Source organism: Ochotona curzoniae, unplaced genomic scaffold, assembly GCF_017591425.1.
Source record: "Ochotona curzoniae isolate NIBS_2020 unplaced genomic scaffold, NIBS_Ocur_1.0 scaffold_3208, whole genome shotgun sequence".
Classification (NCBI taxonomy): Eukaryota; Metazoa; Chordata; class Mammalia; order Lagomorpha; family Ochotonidae; genus Ochotona; species Ochotona curzoniae.
Window position 1 is genome coordinate 22,125,112 of NW_024467106.1, and position 26,125 is coordinate 22,151,236.

The 26,125-nt window shown below is 41.2% G+C and overlaps 1 protein-coding gene across 2 annotated transcripts in view; it reads right to left on the reverse strand.

Annotated features, from left to right (window-relative positions):
• Positions 1–5,741: 5,741 nt before the first annotated feature.
• Positions 5,742–26,125, reverse strand: part of ZNF462 (zinc finger protein 462) — a 140,496-nt gene continuing 120,112 nt past the window's right edge. For both annotated transcript variants that reach the window (XM_040963220.1, XM_040963221.1), the window contains exons 11-13: positions 15,792–15,924; positions 9,777–9,900; positions 5,742–8,485 (exon numbers count right to left, since the gene is read on the reverse strand). In XM_040963220.1, the coding sequence (XP_040819154.1) occupies positions 8,278–8,485; positions 9,777–9,900; positions 15,792–15,924 (465 nt within the window). In that variant the 3' untranslated portion in view covers positions 5,742–8,277. The remainder of the gene's footprint in view (positions 8,486–9,776; positions 9,901–15,791; positions 15,925–26,125) is intronic.

Genomic DNA, 26,125 nt, shown 5'->3' on the forward strand with positions numbered 1-26,125 from the left:
CCAGGTTCTGTGTATGACAGAAATGAACGAGACAAAGAGAAATGTATTGTTCAGTGATTAAGGGAATGTACTTTCTTTGCTTGGAATGTTCCATCCTTTCTAAGCCCTGAATCTCAGGCAATTATTTAACTTTTCACTAAAGGTTTTTTGTGCTTAAACGGAAGCTAGCAATAGTACTCACTTCCTATGTTTGTTAGCAAGATTGTGATGGTTGAAGGATAACCTTTCCAAAGATCCGGCTGCCCCGTGCGTGCAGGTGACCTTGTTTTGGAACTAGAGTCCTCGCAGAGGTTATGAAGGATCTTGAGATGAGATCATCCTGGATTAGGGTGGGCCCTAAATCTGAGCCCTGGCATTCTCTGAGAAGAGAAGGGGAGAAGACACAGAGAGGAGACAGTGATGGGATGTCAGAGGCAGAGACTGGGCTAACAGCCCTGCAAAGCCACCCTACTCTATTCTGTGTTTCTATAATCAAATACTTGAAGTGGTGAAACTTCATGAAGTCAAGAGGTGTATTTAACTCTCAGTTCTGGAGGCTCAAGGGCCCACATCTGGTAACAGCCCTTTTTCTGGAACAGGCCAGAAGTGGCACAGAGAATCGCATAGCCAGAGACAGGGAGTGTGGGAATCTGTGTCTCACTTGTTCTCTCTCCCTTTCCTTTAACAGCCACTGATGGTGCATGAGGAGGCCTTCAGCCTGGCAACCTCATCTGACCCTGTTTGCTTCTTGAAGTCCCTAACTAAATACCGCAGTTGGATTACGTTTGTATCTTCTTAAAGCCTCATGCTGGGGATGAAACTTCAACAATAAACACTTGGAGGGACTCACTCAACCCATAGCCATACCATATCCCTTGCCACTCCCCACAAAAACCACCCATCCAAAAACCAAAACCCCACCAGAATTTCTCTTGGCCACTGAGAGCTGGGAAAGAGATCTGAGCTAGGTCCCCCTCACAGCCTCCGTGAGGAACTAGCACGATTTCCAGCTTCTGGCATCCAGAGTGGTGAGAGAGCACATTCCCTGTGTGTATGTGTGTGAGTGTGTGTTAAATTTTAGAAATTTTGATGGGCATCTAATACTGGGCATGTTTATGGAGTATAATGCCATGTTCCAACATAGATATGCAGCGTAAAGTGATTAAATTGGGTAATTGGTTTTTGTATTTCCTTGTCTTCATATTTGTAGCCCACCAACTCCTCACTTGCAGTTCTTTATACAGGACACAAGAGCATAATGTATTATTGTGAACTACAGTAACTACTGTGCTGTGGAGCATTAAGACTTACTACTTTTATATGAAAATGAAATCAGTATATCAAAGAGATGCTTGCACTTCATTGTTTATGGCAGCAGTGGTCACAATAGCCAAGCTATGGAATCTACTGAGGTGGATTGGTAAGTAGATAAATATGTTCTATATGTATAATGAAATATTATTCAGCCATAAAAAGAATGAAATCTTGACATTTGCTGTGAAATGGATGGAAGTGGAAATCACGCTATTAAGTCAGACACAGAAAGATGGATACTCTATGTTGTTAATGTGGAACTTAACAAAAACATCGATCTGCACTAAGAATAGTGATTCCTAAAGGCTGAGAAGGAAGGTGGGGAGAGGTTGGGTAAGAGACATCAAAACACTTTGGTAGTTTCAAATCACCGGTTCCATGGTCATTTGTTAAAAACAGTCCTGGAAAAATGCATGTAAGGATTCCATGAGCTGGCATGTGTGTAGGGTTTAGAGCTGCTCCCAGACCATGGTGAGTCTTCTTAAATGCTTACTAACACTAAGGCTGGGTAGGATTAGTGTGGCAGTTTACATCCTGGGATACTTTGGAGGCTCAGGGAATACTGTGCAGCAAGGGCCAGAACGATGGTTCAATTGGCTAATCCTCCACCTGTAAGAGTCAGCATCCTATATTGACACTAGTTCGTGTCCTGGCTACTCCACTTCCCTTCTAGTTCCCTGCTTATGGCCTGGAACACAGTGGTGGATGGACCAAAGCCTTGAATCTCTGAACTCATGTGAGAGACTGAGGGGGTTGCTGGCTTCTGGATTTGGATTGACCTGATCCCTAGCCAGTGTGGCCACTTGGGGAGAGAATCAGTGATGGAAGATCTCTCTCTCTCTCTTTCCTCATTCCCAAAAGCCAAAAATAAATTACACTGCAGGGACAGGCAGGGTCATTCAGAGTCATTTGGAAAGAGTCTGACATTTTCAGGGGATGATGGGAATGATAACGTCAGGGCATCTTACAGATCACTACTGTCAGATACTGTTCCCTGTATCACTGTGGGGCCTGCCAGGAAAGCCTGTTGGGACCTGCTCTTTTCTAATGCAATACTTCCTCTTCTATTTCCTTTGTGTTTTCTGTCTAAGGTTGATAGAGGAAAGAGGGAAGATGGAAAAACCACTAAGTTTCCTCATTTCATCTTTTACAAAGGATTTATTCAGAGATTCATTCAAAAGGCAGAGTGTCAGAAAAAGACAGAAGAGACACAGAAAGCTCTTCTATCTGTTGGTTCACCTCCCAAACAGCCACCACAGCCAGAGCTGAGCCAGGGCTGAGCCAGGGCTAAGCCGGGCTCCCAAAAATAGCACAAAAAAGGAAGCATTATGACTCTTCAAATATTGTTTGCTCTTTTTTCTAAACAAATAAGGGAACTATGGTATAAAGGAACATAAGTGTTTGCCTAAGATCACACAATCGGGGATTCAACTGGTATTTAAACCCAGGTGGTTTAATGTTGGAACCCAGTTATGACCATGCTCTCTCTATACCCTCTTTTGTATGTCCAAGAGCATGGTTAAACTATTATTTCCACTCATGACTGGTTTTGGTGAAAATTAATAATACCCTTTTGAAAGTTAACTGAACAATTGACCATTTATTTTAGCATAATTATTTAAAAATGAGGTGATTGAGAAAACCACAGCCATGAAGATGTTGACTGCATCGTTATTTATAATGTTACAAAAATTTTAAATAAGCTGGATATTCAGTACCATTCAAGAGCCATAAATGCAGTGAAGTATTTACATTCAATATATAGCTCTGGGCATTTTTAGTTGTAAAAAACTCTATAGCAACAAGGATAATATTTATACAATTAAGTGAAGGAAAGCAAGTGAAAAAATTGGTGATCGTGTTTGCGACCATTTAAGATGGGCCCAGGAATAATAATGCTGAAAAAAAAAAATCCCAGGTTATGGATATTGGAGATTTCAGAATGACTTTATTGTGATGTCTTCTCTAATAATTGCCTGATTAATTGCAAACCTTCATTTTTGAAATTAACTTTTCTGAAAGAATTTTAAGATAAATTGTAAATATTCTCTCTAATCCTTAAGACTGTACTCGTTGGCATTTTTTTGTGCCACGGAAAGAAAAAAATGATTGTTAGACTGTACTTACTCCTTTGATAGCTGTGACGTAACAGCAGGCCAATAGTGGTCCAGTAAGGATTGTTGTAAGGAAGAACACCTAGAGGAATTTTTGCTGAGCTGAAGACTCACTAAATGTCTGTGAACGATTTCCTATTTGCCTCCTTAGATCTGATGTGTTCCTTTTTAAAACAATTTAGTTTTCATGATTCAGTTTCATAGGATTAGGGAGACGTATTCCTTAGATGGGCAGAAAAGCACATTCACTAACAAGGTGTCCCCGAGTGTGTTAGCATTATCACAAGGGTGAAGCCAAAGTTGTGTTGCAGTAGGAGGCTGGGAACGCTACAGGCACTGGCATCACTGCTGGCAGACTCCCTTCTCCCATAGGACAGCATCTCTGTCTATTTGTGAGCTATCAACTGCTCGTCAAAAATACTGGTTAAGACCGTGGCTGACGGAATCAGTGTCCTGTGCTTTCCAAAGACCGGAGTGTTCCAGTCTCCCCTGTTTGCTAACCAGAGCTTTCTGCAGTTCCTGCTAGCTCACTGATTCTACTGGGCACATTTTACAAACTAAATGGCAGAGTCCCCTGCCCCCTGGTATGTGAGGGGGTCAGCAGGTGGGGGAATAATCAGGTTCTAGTCCATAAAAGTGGGATGGGGGGCGTGCAAGGCGCGGTGGTTAAACTCCTCGCCTTGCACGCTCGGGATCCCATATGGGCGCCGGTTCTGATCCTGGCAGCCCCGCTTCCCTTCCAGCTCCCCGCCTGTGGCCTGGGAAAGCAGTCGAGGACGGCCCAAAGCTTTGGGACCCTGCACCCGCGTGGGAGACCCGGAAGAAGCTCCTGGCTTCGGATCGGCATAGCATCGGCCATTGTGCTCACTCGGGGAGCGAATCATCGGATGGAAGATCTTCCTCTCTCTCTCTCTCTCCTCTGTATATCCGCCTTTCCAATAAAGAAAATAAAAAAATAAATCTAAAAAAAAAAAGTGAAATGGGAAGCAATGTATGCTATGTACCGTGGGAGGGATTTGAGCAGGTGGAACATCTCCACACTCACGTGTTGAAATGACCACATCATAGATGAAGTTTGGTTCCTTAGACAACAGGTGAAAGGGCACCCCTGAACCTGCACTGCAGATTTGCATAAAAATCAAGCCTCAATTGTGCCAACCCAAAGACTTCAGGACTGGCCCTGTTGTATAGATTTTATTCCCTCTACGCAAAACAGCATGGGAGTATGCACTAACACACACTCTCAGTAATACACAGGCTGGAGGCCAGCTGTTTTGCAATGGGTTAGTTTTGTCAGTCATTTTTTTGGTCCTAGGAGGACACACAGGGGAAACTTCTCAACCTGCAGACCCAGGAACAGTTGAGTAGTTCCTGAGCATTTGATAATAAAGAAACAGTAAGAATGTGATTCTTCTGATTGGGCCTTTTTCACTTCGCTGGAGACAAGCTCAGGGTCAAATATGTGACCTCACGGAAAGCATTTCTGGTCAGCTTTCTGCTGTCATTAGTTTGACACTCAATCTTCATTTCCCCTCTTGATCTTATTTATCTAATTTTCTGTTTCCTCTCATTATGCTGCACACACTCGTGTCAGTCCTGTAACAGCTTTGCTTTGGTGAAGGTGGCCAAGGAGACTGCGCAAGAGTGAGAACAAGTGTCTGGGACGAACTCTGAGTAAATCGTCCAGGAGCCACTGCAACACTGGTAGAGGCAGACTGCGAGTCCCGACTTTAACAACGTAAGCGGTTGATGTGAACGGAACTCTTCTTGCAGGTCTCGTGACTAGATTTTGCCTTTGATCAACAGGGCAGCTCTGAGATGGTAATGGGGCGAACTGCCAGGGAAAGATGAACTGGAGAGTTTGTGGCACAGACTTCGGTGAGGTGAGGGTGGCGAGGGATCCTCACCCATGGCTGTGACTTGCAGCGAGTTTAAAGTGACTGCCTTCACAAGCTCAGGGGCCTCGGGCCATGCTTAATCACTGGCACTTTGTCCTTCTGAAGCGTCACGCATCATGTTCACATTGTTGATGGAAAATCACCCTTCAGCTGGTGATGAATACCTGATACAGGAATACAGCCATCTTAAGGACCCGGCTCACCGATCACCTTAAAGCCACCTTCGCTTCCCATCTTTGTGGAGATTCAAACGGGCTTTGACGTGTGTGCATTGGACGGAGGACCTCTCTTACTTCCGCCTTTTGTATGTGAGGTTGTATGAGTAAATGATTTACAACAGATGCACATAGACACATGTGAAAAAAATTCTTTATTAATTTCTCACATTTCATTACAAAATGTATGTTGCAAACAACTTGAATAACCTACTTGTGTTTTTTTTTTCTTTGTTTTGCTTTTTATTTGTTTTTCAACCCTTGGCTTCAAGGCTTCAGAATTTCCCTACCTTCCGTGAAGTATCGGGAAACACTGATTATTGGAGTCAACAGGTTATCATTTTGCTATTTATCTTCTTCTCTCAAGCTCTGAAAAAAAGTCCTCTTGTATAAATTAAACAACAAAAAAATGTTGTAAATTCGATGCCATTACAGTCAACAGAATTATAATAATGCATCCAAAATGTGCGGCCACAAAATACCAGTTATAGGTTTGAAAAAGAAAAAATGACGTTCTAGCCTTATTAAAAGGATAATGGTCCCATATTTTTATTTAACAGGTTAGCAAAACAAAATCCAATGGATTACAATATTTACATGTTATTTGAAAAATAAACTAGTGATAAAAGCATGTCACAATTATTTTCTTTTTTTTTCTTTTGTGGTTTTTTCTGTCTGTTTGTTTTTTGGTAACCATTACAAACACCCAATCCAGGTATGGAACTGTTTAGTACACTTGAAATGAGGCCAATTAAAACAAATATGGACATAAAATCAATCTTTGTCTAGGTAATTCGCACTTTTCCGATTTTAGGGTCTTCCACATCAAGGCCCCCATCCCTAAAAAAATTAAATTAAAACAAACATCCTAAAAAATAAAAACTCTTAACAGCAAGAAAATAAAAGAAGAACATGCTTTTCAAGTAAGCACTTACTCCACAAATGCAACATCTCTCCATGGATTTTATTTGAAGCTGTGTGGGACACTGCCATTTCCGCAATTTCCCTTCCCTTTCTTCCCTCCCCGCCCCGCCCCCAAACCCTTCCAAGTAAAAAAGAAACAAAACAAAACGTGAAAACCAAAGGACTCGCACGCACGCGCACATGCACACATAAACACACGCCCGAGCACACGCATACACACACACACACACACACGCACACACGCACACGCTTCTAAACCTAGGCTTCAAAAAAGTTCATTTATACTTTTTGGAACGAAACCCTTTGTTCACAATCAGATCATATTAAAAATGTAGACTTGGATTTAGTCTAAGCTGCTCTATCCTGAAAAGGCTAATATGGGGAAACAGAGCAGCTGGCAGCTAGATTTAAAAAAAAAAAAAAAACAAAGGAAGAGAAGAGAAAAAAATAAAAAGTAGTTCTCCAGGCTCCTTGTAGGATACACGCCATTTCTTGTCCATTCTCACCAAAGGGATGGGATTCTAGGACATCCCTCCGTCTGCCAGATAAAATGAGCAACCCCCGCCAAACACAATGCAAACGAAACACAGACCTGAAAACCACACACAAAGCCAACCTATCCTAACAGAAATGACTGATGTGAGACGGATAATGTGTTAATTTGACGAGCAACAAAAGGGTGAACGGGGCCTCCTCGGCGGCCCATGAGCTGCATAGCTGTGCGGAGAAAGTTTGGTTCTTTAGTTAAATAAAAAGAAAAGGAAAGTTAACTTCTTTGTTATTTCCATGTTTGAAATTAAAAAAAAAAATCCTATTCACAGAAAAACTAGCTCTCCCCTTGTCCCAAATTAAAACAATAACAACACACACGCACACACACAAACAATCCTTATGAAAAACTGAATTGTGCTGTGTTCGTAACACTCAAATTGATAGAAAATAAACTTGTGGCAAACAAAAACTCCACAATCACCTTAAAATTAGCTCACATGAATCTACCAAATTCTAAATTATAGTTGAACACTAATAAACAGCTTACCTGGAATAAAGGATGACAATTCACAAACAGTTATCTAATAATTAAAGTCTGTTTCTTTTTTTTGTTTTGTTTTTTACTAAAATAATTAAAAAAATCACAGTATTTTAAGAAATAAAACCCACATGGGGATTTTAAGCACAATTTGTGTTCCTTTCTTTAAAACTCTTTTTTTTTTTTGCCTCCATTCACCATCTTGCCCAGCAGTTCTCTCTACATTTAACCACAAGGACGACAGGTAGTACTGACAAATGCAGAGAATTCCCTTGGTTAAGTTTGAGGTACTAGGAAACAGGTGACTGTTTTATGCAAAGCAGTTTTTTTGTTTTCTGTTTTTTTTTTTTTTTCCCCAAAGCGGCTGCAGTTAGGTCTTGAAAAAGCTTAAGGTATTAAAACTAGAAAAACGCACCAAAAGTTGTGCGTCAGAAAGTTGTTCCCCTATGAGAAGTCTTCCGTCGCGGAGCTTCTGTCTCCGGCTGCTGTCCAAGACCGCCACAGAACGCACTGCGCCCACGCCAGGTGCTTCCATGTTCCGCAACAAGAGAAACTTCGGTGATGAAGATCCGGAACAAAGGATGTAGTGATGGAAAAGGAACCACATATTCCAACCATTTAAATAACTTTAATTTACAGACTCACTCACACAGGTACCAGTGCTTTGAAAATAGATTGTTCAGTCCTAAAAAGCAGCTTTGTTCTGTCTTCTCTTGTCTGCCCCTCCCTTTGTAGCCCAAGCTGGCCCTCCCACTTTCTCATCACGGTTCAAGTAAGGGTTGAGTAGGAATTTCATGAAATGCTTATTCATTTTTGGCCTCTGCATTCTCCAGGAGAGATTTGTCGGCAGCTATGACGCAGATGGCTACTGGTTCGTTCTTTAGGGAAAAGTCTATCCCCATCGTCTCGCTGACATCCTTTTCCTCCAGGGAGGGCATCTTAATCCTGTCCTCCAGAGCCTCTTTGGGATGGCTGTCTTCTCTGCTCACCTGCTTGGTGTCATCCAATGCCCTGGCAGGAAAAAAAAATTATAAGAAAGACACTTGAGTAATTGTGTTTTTCTTTTTTTTTTTTCAAATTAAGCACAAGGCTTACATGATCTAACTTCCCGAATTCTAAAAAAATGTCCCAGGGTTCCCTTTAGACAAAGGCTATGGACATTCAACTCAATTCAGAGTGAACTGTCCTTCCGATACGGAATACTTTTAGGTCTTGTGTTTCTGTATCTTCTTAGCTATCTACATCTACAACCATAGCCACTGTCGTATCACATTTTGATTAATTCCACATTTTGTTTCTAGATTAAAATAATAGTCTTGTGTCATCTTCTCCACTGAAACAGAGAGGAATTGTCTTATGCTTAGATTCAATTGAACCCAGAAGTCTAGAGGTTGGCTATATTTATTAAGACTGAAAACGACTAAAAGGTTGTGACCCAATGGTAATGGCCCCTCCTGGGATGCCTGAATCCCATATCAGAGTGCTGGTCCAATTTGTGGCTCATCTGCTTCTAATCCAGTTCCAGTTGCCTGGAAAGCAGTGGAGGATGACTCAAGTGAAGGAACTCCTGCCACCCAGGTGGAGACCCAGTTGCAGTTCTTGGCTCCTGGCTTCAGCATGGTCCACCCCTACTTCTGTGGTTATTTGGAGATTAACCAGCAGATGGAACATCTCCCTTCTCACCCCCATCAGTCTGCTCTTCAACCAAATCTTTAAAAGAGAAACTCAGATATTAGGATGCTTAGGACTAGGCCCAAAAGCCAATCACGGAACAAGTGCAATCTGAAGATGGAACCCATGTCTTGGGAAACCTCTATCTGCACTCTCAGGTGTCAGGGCATTTTCTCCTGAAAGGACCAGATCTTAGGTTGTCTTTATTGGAGGGACCAGGGGTGCTTTAGTTAGGGATTTTGTGTAAGCATTTGACAAGCACACCTTTAGCTACCTGGGAGGCAAGCATGGGAATGATCAAGGCCCAGAACTAGGAACAGAGCTTGATTCCGGCCCTATCACAGGACATCATGCGCGTGAATGCTAAAAGGACACTAACTAGAACAGGCACTTCTGAGAGTGGGCTGGAATGGGGTGTGTAAGTCCCACGGAAGATTTGTTCCTGATTTGACTTGGCACTGATGGGTCATCCGAAATACCAACAGAAGAGGAGAAGCCCTGACTTTGTGACCAGTTGCTTCTCCCACCATGGTCTGGAGAGGTGACACACAGGGGTCATGGGATTGTCAGGGGAACCATCACGCCCACAAAAACGTCAACCTCTCTCCTTCTCTGGGACAACCCAACTTACATGCCATGTCTCAGCACGTGTCTTTCCCACTCGGAGCCCTGTGAAAATGCCCGTCCACAAAATTCACATGGAAAACGTTTCTCGGTGTTCATAGCAGCCCCGTGGTCGGAAAATCTCATCAGCTCTGTGAAGGAGAAGCAGAAATGTGACCTGTGCTCTGAGGGTGGGCACAAGATCTGAGCTCACATCCGTCAGCAACCCCCGTCCTGTCTCTGCAAGGCCAGGCAGTAAAAGAGGCGTCCAGATTCCTTGCTGTCTTGCGTTTCCCCCTAAGGGCATTTCTTGTACAACTCCGCAAAAACAGTTCCTGTTCCCAGGCCTGGAGTCTTCCCATTTCCCCTCAGGGACCCCAACAGCTTCCATCACCAATACCCAGAGTCCTTTTTGCTGAAAGAGCCCCTTCTGAGCTTTTTCGTGTCCTATATAATCTCTCTCTTCTATCAGTACTATGGGGCATCTCATTTGCTATGTGTCACAGGTTAGTTTTTTGTCCATCACCAGCACATAGGCTACACAGAAAGCTATCACCGATCCGGGTTACGTGCCGCAGACCTCAGGGTTTCTACTGGTTCCAGGCAAGGCAGAAGGCTCAGGGTGACAGTCATCAAACATGGATTTCATAATCCACACCCCACAAGGCGCCAACGAGCCCTAAATGAGATCTGTAAACACAGAACCTTGCTTGCAGGAGAATGTGAACCAGCCTGGGAAAGCACATCCCCAGGCTGCCGAGGGGTCCTAACCAGCTGCCCATCAACTCGCAATTGGTGGTGTCTATGAATGGGAGGGTATGTAGACAGTGCCAGGTGGATCTGCTGTAAACATCCAATGCTGAGCTGGTTGTTCAGTTTCCTGCACAGCGTTGGATACATTTAGATTCTGATCAATGTTGACTGGCTGGCTAATTGTTTTCAGGCTCTAAGTCCTGGCAAACCTTTGTGTTGCCCAGTCTCATGCCCATATATGTCTTGTTTTCCCACCAAGGGCCAAGTCTTCACATGGCTAATAGCCCACAGGGCCCAGACAGCCCTTGCATCCGCACTGCAAAGTTGGGGCAGCACACCAGTAAAGGAGGCTCATCTTTACACCTCTGATCACGGTGGGCTCCCGTGCACAGGATGTTGCAGGAAGCTGGCCTGGCTGAAACGCTCTACTAAAATCCTCAGGGTGATATTAACAGGATAGGGGGCTTTGGGATGCCTTAATCTTTAGCACAAAAAAGCTATGTGACTGGGCCAGGTTTAACAAAAGATGAAACATTTTCTCACAAATTAAGAAGATCACCACACAAGCCATTAAAAATAATTGCACAGACTATCTTCCTCGATTCTTTTCATTGGAAATGAGACAGCACCATCTGCTCTACGCATTAATTCCTTAGCAGGGATTATCTTGGGCAAGAAATCAACAGAATGCCTTCTGACTCCTCCCCAACTGCATAATGAGAGGGGGTGGCTGGGAAGGCTTCTGCTTGGGTTCATTTTGATTTCTTCATGCCTGGTTTCTTTGCTTTCAAATTCCCTCTAAGCTTCCCAGGCAGGACCTGCCCTGTGGCCACAGCCAGTCTCCTCCAGCTTTGTGTACAGAAAGGAGGTTGGGAATGCAATTAGAGGCGGGGGTTCTCTGCGCAGCTCAGAACCCCCTGAACTGAATCCGATGAAAGTCAGACTTGCCAACAAGGGTGGACCCACTCCTTCATCTCAATACAGAAAAAGCACAAAACTGCTCATCTATTCTTTCCACCAGCACATGCTCCATTTCATCTTCAAAGCAGGGAGCCACTCAGGACCTGTCACCCTTCAAATAGTTCTCGAGCAGCCTGGGAGCCGAGTTAACAGCCACTTCGCGACCCTATGCTCCTGGAAGCCAGACTGTCTGGCAAAACTCCCCCGGGCAACCTGTGTGCTGCTGCTTCTGCTTGGCAAGACTCTACCTATCGGGTGGAAAACAGATCCTAAGTTTATTCAAAGGAGATAAGACAAAGGAAGCTGCCCTTTCAAGGATGTGGAGGGAGTGGGAAAGTTGAGGTTGAGAATTCTAATTAACATTACTGGAAGTTACTCATCTGCATCCCCCGCTCTGAGAGGGACTCCCACTTCTCCATGGGAAGATTTTTTTCCCTTTCCACGTGGTAAACATGAACGTGGATGTGACACTTTCTAGTGAAGCCAAGGCCAGGATGTTCTTTCCACTTAAACCAACCTGGTCTCATGCCACCGTGTTGAATGAGAAAGGAGAAGGCCCAGCTGGATCGGTAGGGGCATTTGGCCCGTGTCCCACCCACATATCAACTCTCCAGTGCTTTTCATTCTCTACTTTTAATTTTTTTTAAAAAAAATTGCTAATTTTTAAAGGAGTCACAAGAAAGGGATTTTGCCTCTGTCATTCATATAAGCTCAAATTCAAAGTGTGCTCAGCATTGGAGATGGAAAAAAAGCCATAATATCCAAAGAGGAATAATTTGTTTCCTGAAGAGAAAAGACAGGCCATTGAGCATTATGAAGAAAAAGGAGGCTTTGTACCCCGAAAGAATCCTCTTCCAGAGGACGCTGGGAACAGTGCACAGATGTTAAGAATTTGTCATGAAGAACTTATTTGTAAAATGGTTTTGAGGGAAAAAAAAGGGGGGGGGGGAAGACAACCTTCTCAGCTCACAGAAATTCTTGTAAGAAAGGAACTAATGCCATTTCTTTTTAATCAAAGCAGTCATTTTACAATCAACTGATAGACTGAGGCTGTTTTATTTGTCCATGTGCTTTTCAGGGTTTTAACAAGCTAAGACACTGTGGCTATCAGCTTCTCTAGTCTGTCTTGGTTGGGGTTCAATAGCTTGATGGATCCCCTGTTTGCAAACCGTGGTCTCCAGCTCTGGCACCATGATGAGTTGGTCAGGGCAGGCCAGGAAAGGATTATGGAGCAGCATAAGAGAAACTGAGTTGCCAAACAGGGCTTCTTCAGTGTGCAGGCTGAGCAAGTAGGAGAAACAAAGACGTCCTGCAAAAGTGCCCTTTGGCCTGAGGGCCCTAAGGATGCCCTTTGGTCCACCGAGTGCAGGGCTGGTTACCCTTAACGGAAGAACATTCCACTGGCCTCAGAATTGGGAAAATATTTTACAATGTCAAAGCTGTTGTCTTTGGAGTCAGAGGACCTGAATTCTGTCATCATGAGGTTATCTGTTTGTCTTGAGTTTTTGGACAAGCATTTATATCCTGTGAACCTTTATTTGGATACCTGGACAACGACAATATCCTGTGCAATGCAGGATTTCACTTAGCAGGTGATTCTTATGTTACAGATACTGGCCTAGTATCTCATATACTATATCACTTAACCTTTACAACAACCTGTAGATTCAGAAAGATGCTGACCAGCCAGATCTATTTAGAGGAAACAGAGCCACAGATATTACACTACCTTCAGAGTCTACTATACAGCTGCAAGAATCAAAACATCATGGTGCTGTCATCAAAACTGACACATAAATTAATGAAACAGAACAGAGAGCCCAGTAATAGGTGCCAGGAGCACACACATGGGAAGGGACAGCCCTGACAATAGAATGTACTGGGTCAACTGTATTATCTTCATCCAGAAGAATGACAAAGCATGCAATTCGATCTTTTTCTCACAACCGCTACGAATATCAACTCCAAATGGATTAAAGACCTAAATATAAGACTTGGAATTATAGAACTACCAGGAGAAAACTGAAAGGAAAAAGTTCTATGACATTGATTTGATCTGGACAATGATTTTTTTTTTATGTCAATCGAATAGCACAGGCAACAAAGCAAAAGACAAATAGGACTGTATGAAACTATAAGGCTTTTGTACAAGAAACAAAAGAGTTAACAGAGAGCCTGAAGAACAGGAGGAAACCTCTGTAAGCCACACATGTAATAAGGAGTTAATATCTAAAATATATGAGGAATTGAGCTCAATGATAAGAAAACAAGCCACTAAAAAATGCACAAAGGATCTGAATAAATATTTCTCAATACACAAACAGCCAACAGGCCTATGAAAATAAGCTCCGCATCACTAATTATCAGGGAAATGCAAATCAAAGCCACAACGGCTTTATCAAAAAGCAAAAGAGAGATGGTGATGAGGACAAGAAGAGGGAGTGCCTGTAAGCTGGTGGTTACAATGTAAATCAGCAGAGCCATTATGGAAAGTAGTATGAAGGTTCTTCCAAAAATTAAAAATAGAAGTACCATATGATCCAGTGATTCCACTACTGGTACATTCTATACAAAGGAAATGACTTGAGTACATCCAAGCGATTCTCTACATTCCAGTATTCATGGCAGCACTACTCACAACAGCCAAGATATGGAGACCATCTCAATGTCCATCAAAGGATGAGTGGATAAGCTAAATGTGGCACATATATAAAGTAAATAGTTAGCCTTGAAAAGAAAAAGATATTTTGTGATTTGTGGCAACATGAATGCGGCCGAACATTAATTGAAATAATTCAAGCACAGAAAAACAAAATTGTGTATGATCTCTTTTATAAGTAGAATTTTAAAAAGTTGAACTCGTGGAAGCAGTGATTAGAATAGTGGTTAGCAGAGCTGGGAGGTGTGGTCATGGGGAAAACCACCTGGTCAAAGTATTCAAAACTTTAGATAAAGGAAGGAACATGCTTAAGACACTGTGTTGTAAAACACAGTAATAATACATTTTATATGTAAATTGTTCAGAGTAGATTTTCAGTGTTTCTACCACTAAAAACTGGTGAGAATGTGAAGTGATGCATGTTAATGAACTATTTAGCCATCTAACAAAAAAATAAATCTTTATAAAAAACAATTTAGATATTTTAAAACATCATATTATGTGTCTATTATATGCACTTTGTTTATTTGTCAGGAAAATCAATAATTTTAAAAAACTTCAAAGAAATTTGAATTTTTTAAGTGAAAGATCTTTACAGCAACTCAAGGAAATCATAACATTATCATTTATGGATTCTAAATGCATATGAAGATAAAATCATTTATTCAGTTATATAGGTAGTAATTAACAGAAACAGGGGCCAAATTCAGGCAAGCAAATGACAGAGCGCTCTATAGTACATATAATTAAGGGAAAAAGGTAGCTCAAAGGCCACCAGCATTAGACCTGGCACATAAAGATGCTCCAGAGTGACAACCAACAGGTCACAAACTAATGACAATTACACCATTCCTCACATCACGTGGAGGCATGTTTTTTTTTTATATGTATGTTATCATGGTTTTGATAAATCTACAGTTTACCTATAGTCATATAGGAAGGGTTTTTTAAATACTCATGGGAAATCCACACTACGAAAAAAGCAAGCCACGCATGGATTTCCAAATTGAAGTAGATCAAAGTAACTTTGAGTTTCAGTTCCATGTTATAGGAAGCTGGAAAAAAAAAGTACAAGAATCCCATGAAAGCTTCTCCGGTGTATCCCATAACTACAGGGCGGAATGAACGATGTGGTCTCTCTCTCTCTCTTCCTTTTTACAAAGTGAACCCAGAGCTCCAGAGCATGAGAGGCCCTGCAGACGGCATGTGGCGATGCCACAAATGCTTTGCAGCCTCCTCCATCACCTCTGCAGAGACTGTCCCAGCAGCTGTCATCTTAAATAAGTGTCCAATTGGTAGTTCCTTCTCATCTCTTAATACAGCATCATCCATTGGGCTGTCTGCTTGTTCTTATTCTGAGAATTCCCTAGACGCCAGTGTTCCTTATTAAAAACAAATCATTACCATAAGTATCTCCCCCCGCCTTTTTTTTTTTTTTTTAGAAACATGTATCTATAATTAGGCAGAAAATGTGTTTTGTGGAATTCTTATGTCTGGCAACAGTTTACAAAGACATAATCCTTGATGTGTCCCGTAACCCAGTCTGTTCTGCTGCTTAACTAAGATGGATTACTCCCTTCTGCTACTCCTGCCACAACCTCCCGCCTGCCTTCCATCTCACGACACACACATTGATGCCATGTGGCATGAAGAGGGCTGCAAGGGACTGACCTGTGTCATCGGCCTTGCTGTTCACTTCTTCTTCCTTGTCCTCCTCGTCACTACTGGAGCTCTCCATTTTTTCCTTCATCTGTTCCAGCTGATCCAAGTTAACCCGTCCAACCAGCTCAAAGTTACGGCTTACCTGAAAGAGCCCAAACACAAGATGAAATATAAAATACAACCGCCTTTCCCACATCAGCTTCCTATGGCAGTGTTCTTGGAACCCAAGACCAAGGAGCCCGGGGGCCCAAGAGAAACTTTGCTTCATGTTAACTCTTCTGGAGCTGGATCTTTTCTTGATTCTCACATTCCGCCATTTCTTTGGGGATGGTCAACTCAACACTGAACTTTCACTATCCCACTCATGAGTTGTATTCATTCGGAGGCTAACAGTATCACAAAGCTTAGAATATAAGAAAAAGAAACATCTTCTGAGTTGAATTCAAAGATGTGTCTTTTTATAAACTGCCCAAACTGCAAGTACCAGAGGCTCCAAAAACATCCTGGTCTTCAGCAGCAAGCATCACAATCATTTTTGCCATGATCCTATGGTGATTCCGGGGGTGCTGAGTGGCTCCAGCTTAGGCCAGGTGACAAATTTTTTTTTTTTTAGCTCAAGTGTAAATAAAAGACGACAGTATTTGTGCAAGCATTACAGCTATTTTTAAGGTGACACAACCTATGTACCAAATCTACGATTATTCAAGAGGAACCTATACGACTAACTCCTAAAAATCCTTTGAAGTGTTAACTATGGTTGGCTTTTATTATATAAATAATATGGAAGTACAAGGGGTCATTCAAGGGAAATCAAAATCCATACCAAGAAAAGTCTGTATTTTCCATTTTGCATTTCCTGATCAATGACAGCACATTTATCTTCTTCATCACTGTGTTTTTAAAACCTCTAGAATGATATACATGGCATGATCAGAAAATGCAAGGTAGCACAGAATCCAAGCAATAAACAGCTATGGGCCATGCCTCGGTATAGGATGCTATATTCTCCTTGCTGGAGGCCAGAGGAGGGGCAGACAAAAATGAATGAGACTGGGTTCTGGCCTCCAGAGACTCACACTTCAGTTCAAGAATAGACAGACATCATTAATTCGCTTCCACGGCATATTTCCATAGCTGTCACAGCTGAAACAGAGTGCAATGAGGGCACAGGAGAGGAAAGAGAATTTATAAGACAATTCCAAAACATTCTCTAGGACCAGGGTGGAACAAAGATTTGCCGAGCACCACCAACTCCATATGCCTGGCAGATGGGAACATCACCACGGACTGTGACAAATGTGACAGAAAGAAATTCAGAGGATCAGGGCAACCAGCCGTCCTGTGAAAAGACTTATTACTGTCCCAGGCATGTTGCACAAAAGGTAGGTAGCACCTCAAAGTGGAAGACAACTCGGGGAAAGCAGACGAGCTGTAATAGTGAGATCGGCTGACTGTGAAACCAAATCGGCACAAGGTGGACAGGTGCTCTTACCAATGCCCGGGGAAACTGTTTGCTCTGCTCTTTAATGAGCCAGTCTTAAAAATGAATAAACTCAGGGCCAGAAGAAGGAACAGACCACTGTGGAATCCCCCCCAACTTTTTTTTTTTTTACTCAAAGTTTACAGTTAATTGTCTTCAAAGGTTCTTGCTTGCAATAGTTTGCTAGCAAGGATTTATCCACTGTACTTCACCCATACACACCAGTATGAATGTTTAATTTTTTTTACTTTTATAATATATAATTATTTAAAAGTAAAAAGGTAAAGCACATGAATCATGCCATACACACCTACATTTCAAAATCAGGGTTTATCATTAACCACGAGAGTGTAATGTGTTGTGTCCTGGATATCGTCATTTGTGAAAGGAGGCAAGGACAGTACCTGATACACAGTAGAATCTTCTCCCCCGCCCAATGTAATTTTCTTCCTCTTTCTGGGTGTGTGGGCCATGGCCAACCTTGGCTTTTGGTAGTGCATATTTATGGAGTTCTGTTTGGTCACAAAAGTGTACGTTTGAACCAAAAAGAATTTATTTAAATACTTGAATAAAAGATTTCTGGCTTGCTTGTATTTCAGGAAAAGTAGGTAAGGTTCCAGTTTGAGTAATTTTGAAATATTTTTGAAGGATTCTATTTTTAAAATGACCAGTGCTTAAGAGGCAGCCTTTTGTGGACCACTTTTTTCCCCATTTCTAATTTCTAGTAACCAGGGAAACTGAAAGTAAAGAACATAAACGACAGGCAGTCGTCAGAAAACAAAAATAATTAACCAGGGAAGACAAAAAAAATCCTCCAGAATCGTAATTCAGTTGGTGGCATGCACACATCCATTCAGTAAGGACTCCCTGAGGCTGCTGTATGCTCAGCTCTGGAGTCCCTATTACAACACCTGTTTTCCATGGAGCTCATGGTGGCAAGAGATCTCATCAAGTCAAATGTTTCTCTTCTCGCTCCTGACTGTTTTTGGGTGAGGGGGTAATGGGAGGTGAGTTGTTCATGTGTCTTCCAAAAAATCACCCATCCCATCACTGGGAAACCATTTTGGATTTGGCACAATGTAAAGATAACACATCACATTTACACAATAGGGTGTTCATCTTAGGCTAACCCAGGATTGATTAGTTCTGAGACTTCCACAATGTTTGCTAAGCAATTAAAAGATTTAAAAAAGTAAAAGCTAAGCCTTTTGCCATGCAATTAGAAGAGTTAAAAATAAAAACTTTCTATACTTTCTATTACTATATTTGAAATTCCCAAGTCTGCCATGCAAATATTAATCCTGACATGAAACACTTGTTCACTTTTGAAGCCATCACTGACTCTTACTTGGATTACAGTAAAACACCGCAGTCTTTGGTTCTACTTCCACTCTCTCCTGTTCTTGTATCTCTTCTACAGTGTGGACATCCCATTGTCAGTCTCAGCTTGCCCTGAGGATAAAGATCCGAATTTCTGTCTATGAATTACAGGGCTGCCTACTTTACCACCAGTCTTCCTGCTCGCTCCCACCACCCTGAACTTGCTGTGGTTCCTGGAAGAAACCATTGCTTCTGCTTGGAACTCTTTCAATCCATCCTGCTTCACTGGGCGATTCCTCAAGCTTCCAGCCTGGGCTCTGCCACTTCCTCCAGGACAGCTTTGCTAACCACTTCCTGGATTAAATATCTTAATTCTCTCCCTTTGAGAACAGACCCACTTAGTAACTGTCTAGGGCTGGCCTCTCCCCAGAAGGAACTGCAAACTCTTTAAGTGCAGATTCACTCTCAGCTAAAGCTCCACTGCGTCCAGATGAGGGTGGGTGCTGTTCTTACCTCCTGGCCATTAGACAGCTCCATTTTAATTTAATGCAAATTAAATTCATACAAATGCTTACCAAAGATTTGAAAAGCAGAAAAGAACTTATCTGAAATCCAACCACCCTAGTCATAATAACTTTTAAGAAGTCACTGTGTTTCTATAAGCCAGTTCTCTATCTGTTATTAATGGACATCACTACCATAATAAAAATCACAAGTGAGCCTTCTGCCGTTTGATTCTTGGCCAGGCATACACATCATTCCCTGTACAACTGTAATTTTGAATTATTGGAGATTAGTACAGCAAGCGAATATACCACAGTTGTCTCATCTCTTCATGAATTTACAATGGATTATTGGTGACTTTGCACTGTTAAAAATGTAGTAGTTAGTCTTATTGCACTGAAGGTTTTTTTTCCCCCCAGTTTCAATTTTAATTTTATAAGGTAAAATCTGAGACATGAAATTCTGGGGTGGGACCAGCACAGTGGTTCAACTGGCTAATCCTCCATCTCCAAGCACAGCATCCCATATACACGCTGGTTTGTGTCCCCACTGTTCTATTTCTGATCTAACTTTCTGCTTGTGGCCTGGGGAAGCAATGGAGGATGGCCCAAGTCCTTGGGACCTGCAACGATATGGAGACCAGAAAGAAGCTCCTGGTTTCTGGCTTTGGGTTGGCTCAGCTCCAGCTGTTACAGCCATTTGGAGAGTGAACCAGAGGATGGAAGATCTTTCTGTTTTGTCTTCTCTCTGTAAATTTGCCTTTCCAATAAACATAAGTAAATTGTTTTTTGAAGAAACTCGGGTGAAGTCAAGGACTCAGATCTCATTGATGTTTCAACTTTCTGGACTTGGAGATGTGGCAGGTGTTTGATTAACCGCGTTATGACACTGAGGACACATTGAGGGGTTTTACTCTTTTCTCTTCATATGCAAAGCAGTTTATTACTTTGTTTTACCAAAAGATACACAACAAAAGGAGAAACAGAAAGCCCAGGAGTTTGCGATTTAGAACACGGGTCATTGACACTTTTACAGGTCATTTAGCTGTATTATGTTCTTCAAGGTGGACTGTAGAAATGCACAGTCCTTCGGATCATTGAGGCAGGTTCCGGTGAATGCCCACCTACACAAAACTTACCCGTGAAGGTCACTAAGCCAGAGGCTGTCCATCAAAAATGGAAGGTGGAAAAGTAGCATCTACAATACAGGAATGATGACACTGGGAAACCCCTTCCAGACTCATGTTCAAGTTCAAATATCACAACAGTTTCTCTATGTGTTGGCTTTTAGCCACTTGGTAAGGTGGTCTAGATCTGTTCTGTGACATGCGAGTAAGTATTACGGAACTTGCAAATAGTACCAAGTTAACAGGTATTATTGTCCTAGGGTGGTCAGCCCCATCTCCTAGAAAAGATTGACATAAACATGCCTGTTATTGATGGAATGAAACTGGAACTCCTTGCCTTCAGATTACAGTGTAGGCATCAGGCATGGGAGCTGGCGATAAAGCAAGTCCACTTCACATTTCCAGGATTTCTAAGCATGAGCCCCTCCTTCCTAGTTAACATTTAGAGGTCCTTGGTCAAGATGCTCAGATCACTACATGTTGAATGCCAATGCTAACATCTAAGCCAAAGTGAACTTCTCATTTCTATACAAACTGAGAACAACATTGACTTGTCTTGAACATCAAGGATGATTAGTCACAAATCCAGAACATGCAGCGCTTGTGAGGATTCTCGGGCTGACTAACTTGCTCTGTCAAGGGCCAATGAGAGTAACCCGTTTCCAACAGTCCGAACCAGTCTCTTCACTACTGCTCAAGTGTTGTAGCTCTAAAGCAATGATGAACAATAGGTGAGTATGGCTGTATTCTAACAACCCATTTTTAAAAAAATAGAAAATAAACCTGCATTTCATATAAAGTCACATCTGAGCCGACATTATTCTGATTTTTTTTCAATAATTTTAAAATACCAAAAACATTCTTAGAATGATGGGGCATACAAAAGCATGGTTAGCCAGATTTGGCTCACAGGCCAGTGTGCTAATTCCTGATTTTTAATACCAACTGCTCTATCCATCAGATCTTCTTTTACCGTATTTAAAGACCAGAATGGGAATGAAAGGAAAAAAGCTGAAAGGAAATAAAGTCAATAAGGTATGATCTGTATGATTTATTACAGGAAGATAGTCAAAAGACTAAGTAAAAAAGGAAAACTCTTGAATTCTGAAAGTTACATCCTCAAAATGTGTGGAGTTCAGAGTTTTTATAACAATTTTAAGACTGTGGCTCTGTCTGTTATGCTGATACTTGCAAAGCTGACATTCCATATGGGAGGGCAGTTCGAATCCCAGTAGCTCTGCTACTCATCCAGCTTCCTGTTAATGTTCCTGGGAAAGCAGCAGAACATGGCCCAAGTCCTTGAGCCCCTGACACTCGCTGGAAGACCTGGAAGGAGTTCTGGGCTTCTGCTTTCAGCTTGGCCCTGCTCTGGCTGCTGTGACCATGTGGGGAGTGAGTTAGCAGAGAAGACCTTTTTCATAGGCTCCCCACAGCTATTTGTCCCTCTGCCTTTTGAACAAACAACATATTTTTTTTTTTAAAAAAAAGCTTCAATAAAGGATATTTCAAATTTAGCCATGTTGTCATTAAAGGCAGGAATCCCTGCTTTTTTATAGTTTAGTAATATTTCACTGTATATAGACACAGCATCTTCATGCATCCATCACTCGATGCCTAGATTGTACCCGTGTCTTGGATTTCTAACAGCTCTCTTGCGAACACAGGAGGCCATTACCTCTCTGAGGCATTGATTTGGTTTTTGGAAATTCAAATACAGGTTTGCTGGGTCATGGAGAAGCTGTATTTTTAATTTGTGAGGAACCTGCACAGTATTTTCCATAATGGCTATTCTAATTTACATTCCCACAAGGGGTCCTTTCCCTCTCTCCGCTTATATCAAGGCATCATATTACATCCCTGGATAATGACAGACAATTGTGGTTTGTCAATCATACCTCAATAAAACAGAAGAAAAAAAGATATTCAGCCACATCAACTAGTTAGGCAGTAGTAAAAATTCTGTGGAAGATGAGCCACAAAACCAAACCTTCTGTATTATGCTGTTCTCCTATTTCATAGATACCTTTATCACATACTTACTGCATTCACACACATGACGGGCTGTATTTTTGTTTAAGCATGTCTCGCCTGCTTCTTTATATGCTCTTCCAGGACAGCAAACATTTTTTATTTCACTTTCTATGCTCTGTGCAGGGCATAAGGTCAGTCATCTAGTTGACACACAACAAATGTGATTTCAACCGACTGCTGACATGAAAACCCATGGGACATCATAAAGTATAAAGAATTCATAATATTGCCATAAGATTTACATTCCATGAAATAAATTTGCTTGGCAATGAGAGAATCACATTGAATACTTGTTGGAGGGATTTGTTTCAATACTTATCAAATGTCTATTATGGGCTCAGAATAGAAGCAGTAGTAGTTATGTCCTTCATTTAACCCTTTACAAGCATTCTGTAAGATACTGTTATTCCCCATATTTATGGAAGACAGAACATAAAGTGATAAAGCCAGGATTAAAACTCACAAATTCAGATGGCACAACCCAAGCGTTTCTCATTATAATGTAAATTAGGTGTAGAAAAGCAAAATTACTCACCAAGTAATATATACTTCATGGTTATACTGGCTGACCACAAGAAAAAGGAGGAAAAGGCTATTAATGATAATATCCTGTTACAAAATCTGATGTGAAATAACAGCAGCCTGATCTAAGAGTTTTTCTATTAAAAAACAAGCAAACAAACAAACAAACAAAAAACCAAAAACTTCATCCATGAAGAGTAAGAATAAGCATGAAGTACTCAGAAAGGTATGGAGCACAGAATTCAAAGATTTTGTTACCTCTAAAATCAATCAGAAAACTCGTTTTGCCAATCCTGAATTAGCCAAAGTCTGTTCTATGTCAACTCATTTAGAAGGTCTCAGGACAACTCCGGCACAAGGACTCAGAGGGGCATCAGGAAGAACATCTCCGGGCTTTGTGGTTGGGCAGCAGAGCCCTTGGTCAAGCTCCGGGGCCTCTAGGGCAGAGACCAAGACGCTGATGGGTGCCACCTCATTTTGCTTAACATGAATAAACAAGATACACAAAGTTCCCTATTGGAAAAGTGATTTCATTTATTGATTTGTCTTCTAGTGGATCCTTGTATTGGATGCTGGGTACTCTGGAAAAAGAGTGAGATACAGAACGAATCTGAGAAAGGAAGCAGGAACGGTCTATGGAAGTTTCCATATGAGCAGCTGGTTTTCACTGGGGAGTTTAGTAGACAGTTTCAAGGGGATAGGTAGAGAATGTCGTGAAATACTGCTCTGAAAAATGGTGATCCCTCCGGTGCATCTGCCTCTGGTTTCTATATTTTCTGATATGTGGTTGATAAATCAAAATATACAACCAGCAAGTTGTAATGACCATTTGCTGGAGAAAATTTCTGGAACTGATACAATGAAAGCTGCTACATTTAGTTTAGAGATGAAATACAATCCAAAAAAACCGTGGCCAAAGGTGTGTTTTCTGATTTGGAGTGGAGGAAGATTCTTCCTTTTAATTATCATTATTTCCTTTTCTCGAGCAAATACTGTCCATGACCTCTTGCCACTGTGTATTTTGGTAGGCCAAAAAGCTGAATGAACAATTTTACTGAAATAATTAACTCACTGGAGTTTCCTTCTCAGTTTAATGTTCTGCTGTTTTCCCCAAACTAGCAAAAAGGAAGAGGTCTGAGCTTCTTAGAGGTCGGGTGCCTGAGGCTCCATTTGTATAAAATATTAAAAACATTTTAAACTAAATTCAATTAGGGAATGTGTATTGCCTGAATAGTCTACCCGTCTAAATTTAATATACAGAACATGACAATTTTATGACCAAACCAATTTGGAGATAATATATTTTTGTTCTCTAAAGTAGCAAAGAGATAACAAACTAATAAGGTATCAAAAAGACTTAATTTTTTTTTTTAGAGCAAAAAAGCAGACATGGTTTTCAAATATGAGATATGTATGGTTTGATTATTTCACAATTTCAAGTCTTCAGGAGTTTTTAAAAGAATAAACTTCATTTTATTTTAATTTCAAACATTTTGTCATATTCACTTCTAATGCAAATATTATATACATATACAAATTTTAAAATGAAAAGATTTACATTGCAGAGTAAGTGGTTGATGACAATGACATAATGTGGGAAAAGAGAGGACTGTTTCTGACTGGGATGCCCTTATATTTCACTAGCACTGCTAATTACTGATAATTTCAGCGTGTGTGTGTAGGTGTATACATGTGTGTTTAACTCAGAGAAAGAGAAGAAAAAGATTGCAAGAGAGCCCACAATAGCGACATCCTAGGGGATCTAGGAGGGTTTTTTAAAAAAAGGACAGAGTCAAAGGATGAAAGAACAAAATTTCAATAGCCTGCTCTGTTTACTTTGGATCCTGGGAGATTACTTGTGATCCTTTGCTCACTGGCGCACAGATAAAGGTCTCAGAGAACAAGATTTATTTGTTACCTCTAAAATGAGGGTTCTGATTGTCATGCTTTCTCCACTGCACTCTGACTTCTGCGGATAAACACAGCAGCCTAAATCAAGTGCACTTGACATTTAGGTTCTTACAGGGGATGATACATTTGAGTTCAAGGACTCTTCCTGCTGTTACCAGCATCGTGTCCAGGCCATGAACAGGAAAGCTTGACACTTTTAGAGGCATTCCTGAGTTTTACAACCTTTGGATGCAGAAACCGGGAGTCCCGTTCTGATGAATAAAATCACCTGACTGAAAAACATATCCTTCTAAGTTATTTTGACGTCTTTTCTTCTCCATACAAAATTACTGAAAGCTACTGGTGGGAGAATGTAAAGAACAATGATCTCAACCTTTGGTCTTACTGAAAGAAAAATACAATGAATGAATTCTACCATTGAGCCAATCGCTAAATCCATTTCATACTTTACTTTAAAAATCAATTTCATTTCACCTATTTATTTGAAGGCAATAAGACATAGAGGGCAATAAGACACAGAAGGCAATGAGACATAGAGACATAAATATACAGGGCTGGGTAATGCTGATGATGGAGCCTGGAACTCCATCTGGGTCTTCCATGCAGGCAGCCAGACTATTTCCTGCTTAGGTGCATTAGCAGGGAGCTGTATTGGAAGCACAGCAACCAGGACTTGAACTGGCACTGGCCCTCCATTTTTAGTTTTGATAATTTATCCATTAATCTGCATTTTTAATTTGTTTTCCAAGTTATCTTTTCCCAGGATCAACTTTATGGGAAAACAACGAAGGAAATTAACATTTGTTGAGGATCTACTATACACTGGATTCTGGGAAATTTATATATGTCTCAGATATTGAGGCATAATATACTGAACTTTTTAAGAGAATAGTTCAATGACTTTTAGCATATTTGGAAAATTCACTTTTGGGGTTGGTGTTACAACGTAGCAAGTAAGGGCAGAAATCCCAGTTTGAGTTCTGGTTGTCCCCTACTCCTCACCCAGCTTCCTGTGAATGGTCTGGAAAGGTAGCAAGAAGATGGAGTGTTGGACCTCTGTCACTCAGGCATGGTCCTGGCTTCAGCTTGAATCAGCATTGGCCATTGTGACCACCAGGGAGTGAACCAGCAGATGGAAGATGTCTTTCTCCCTCCCTCTTTGTAACTCTGACTTCCAAAAATAAAAAAGGACTTCTTCTTACCACTCTAAGAAATTCTTTTGTATGCTTTATAAACTCTAGCTTCAATCAGTCTCTTGTTTATTTTCTCTCTGTGTAATTTCACCTTTTCTAGGAATTTCCTAAGCAAAATACTAAAACACATAGTCTTTTGTGTCTGATTTATGTCCATCCAATATGAGCTTTGAGATTCACTAATTTTGTCAAGAGTATCAATATAGCTCATTCCCTTTTATTGATGAGATACATTTGATTGCATGGATATGCTAAA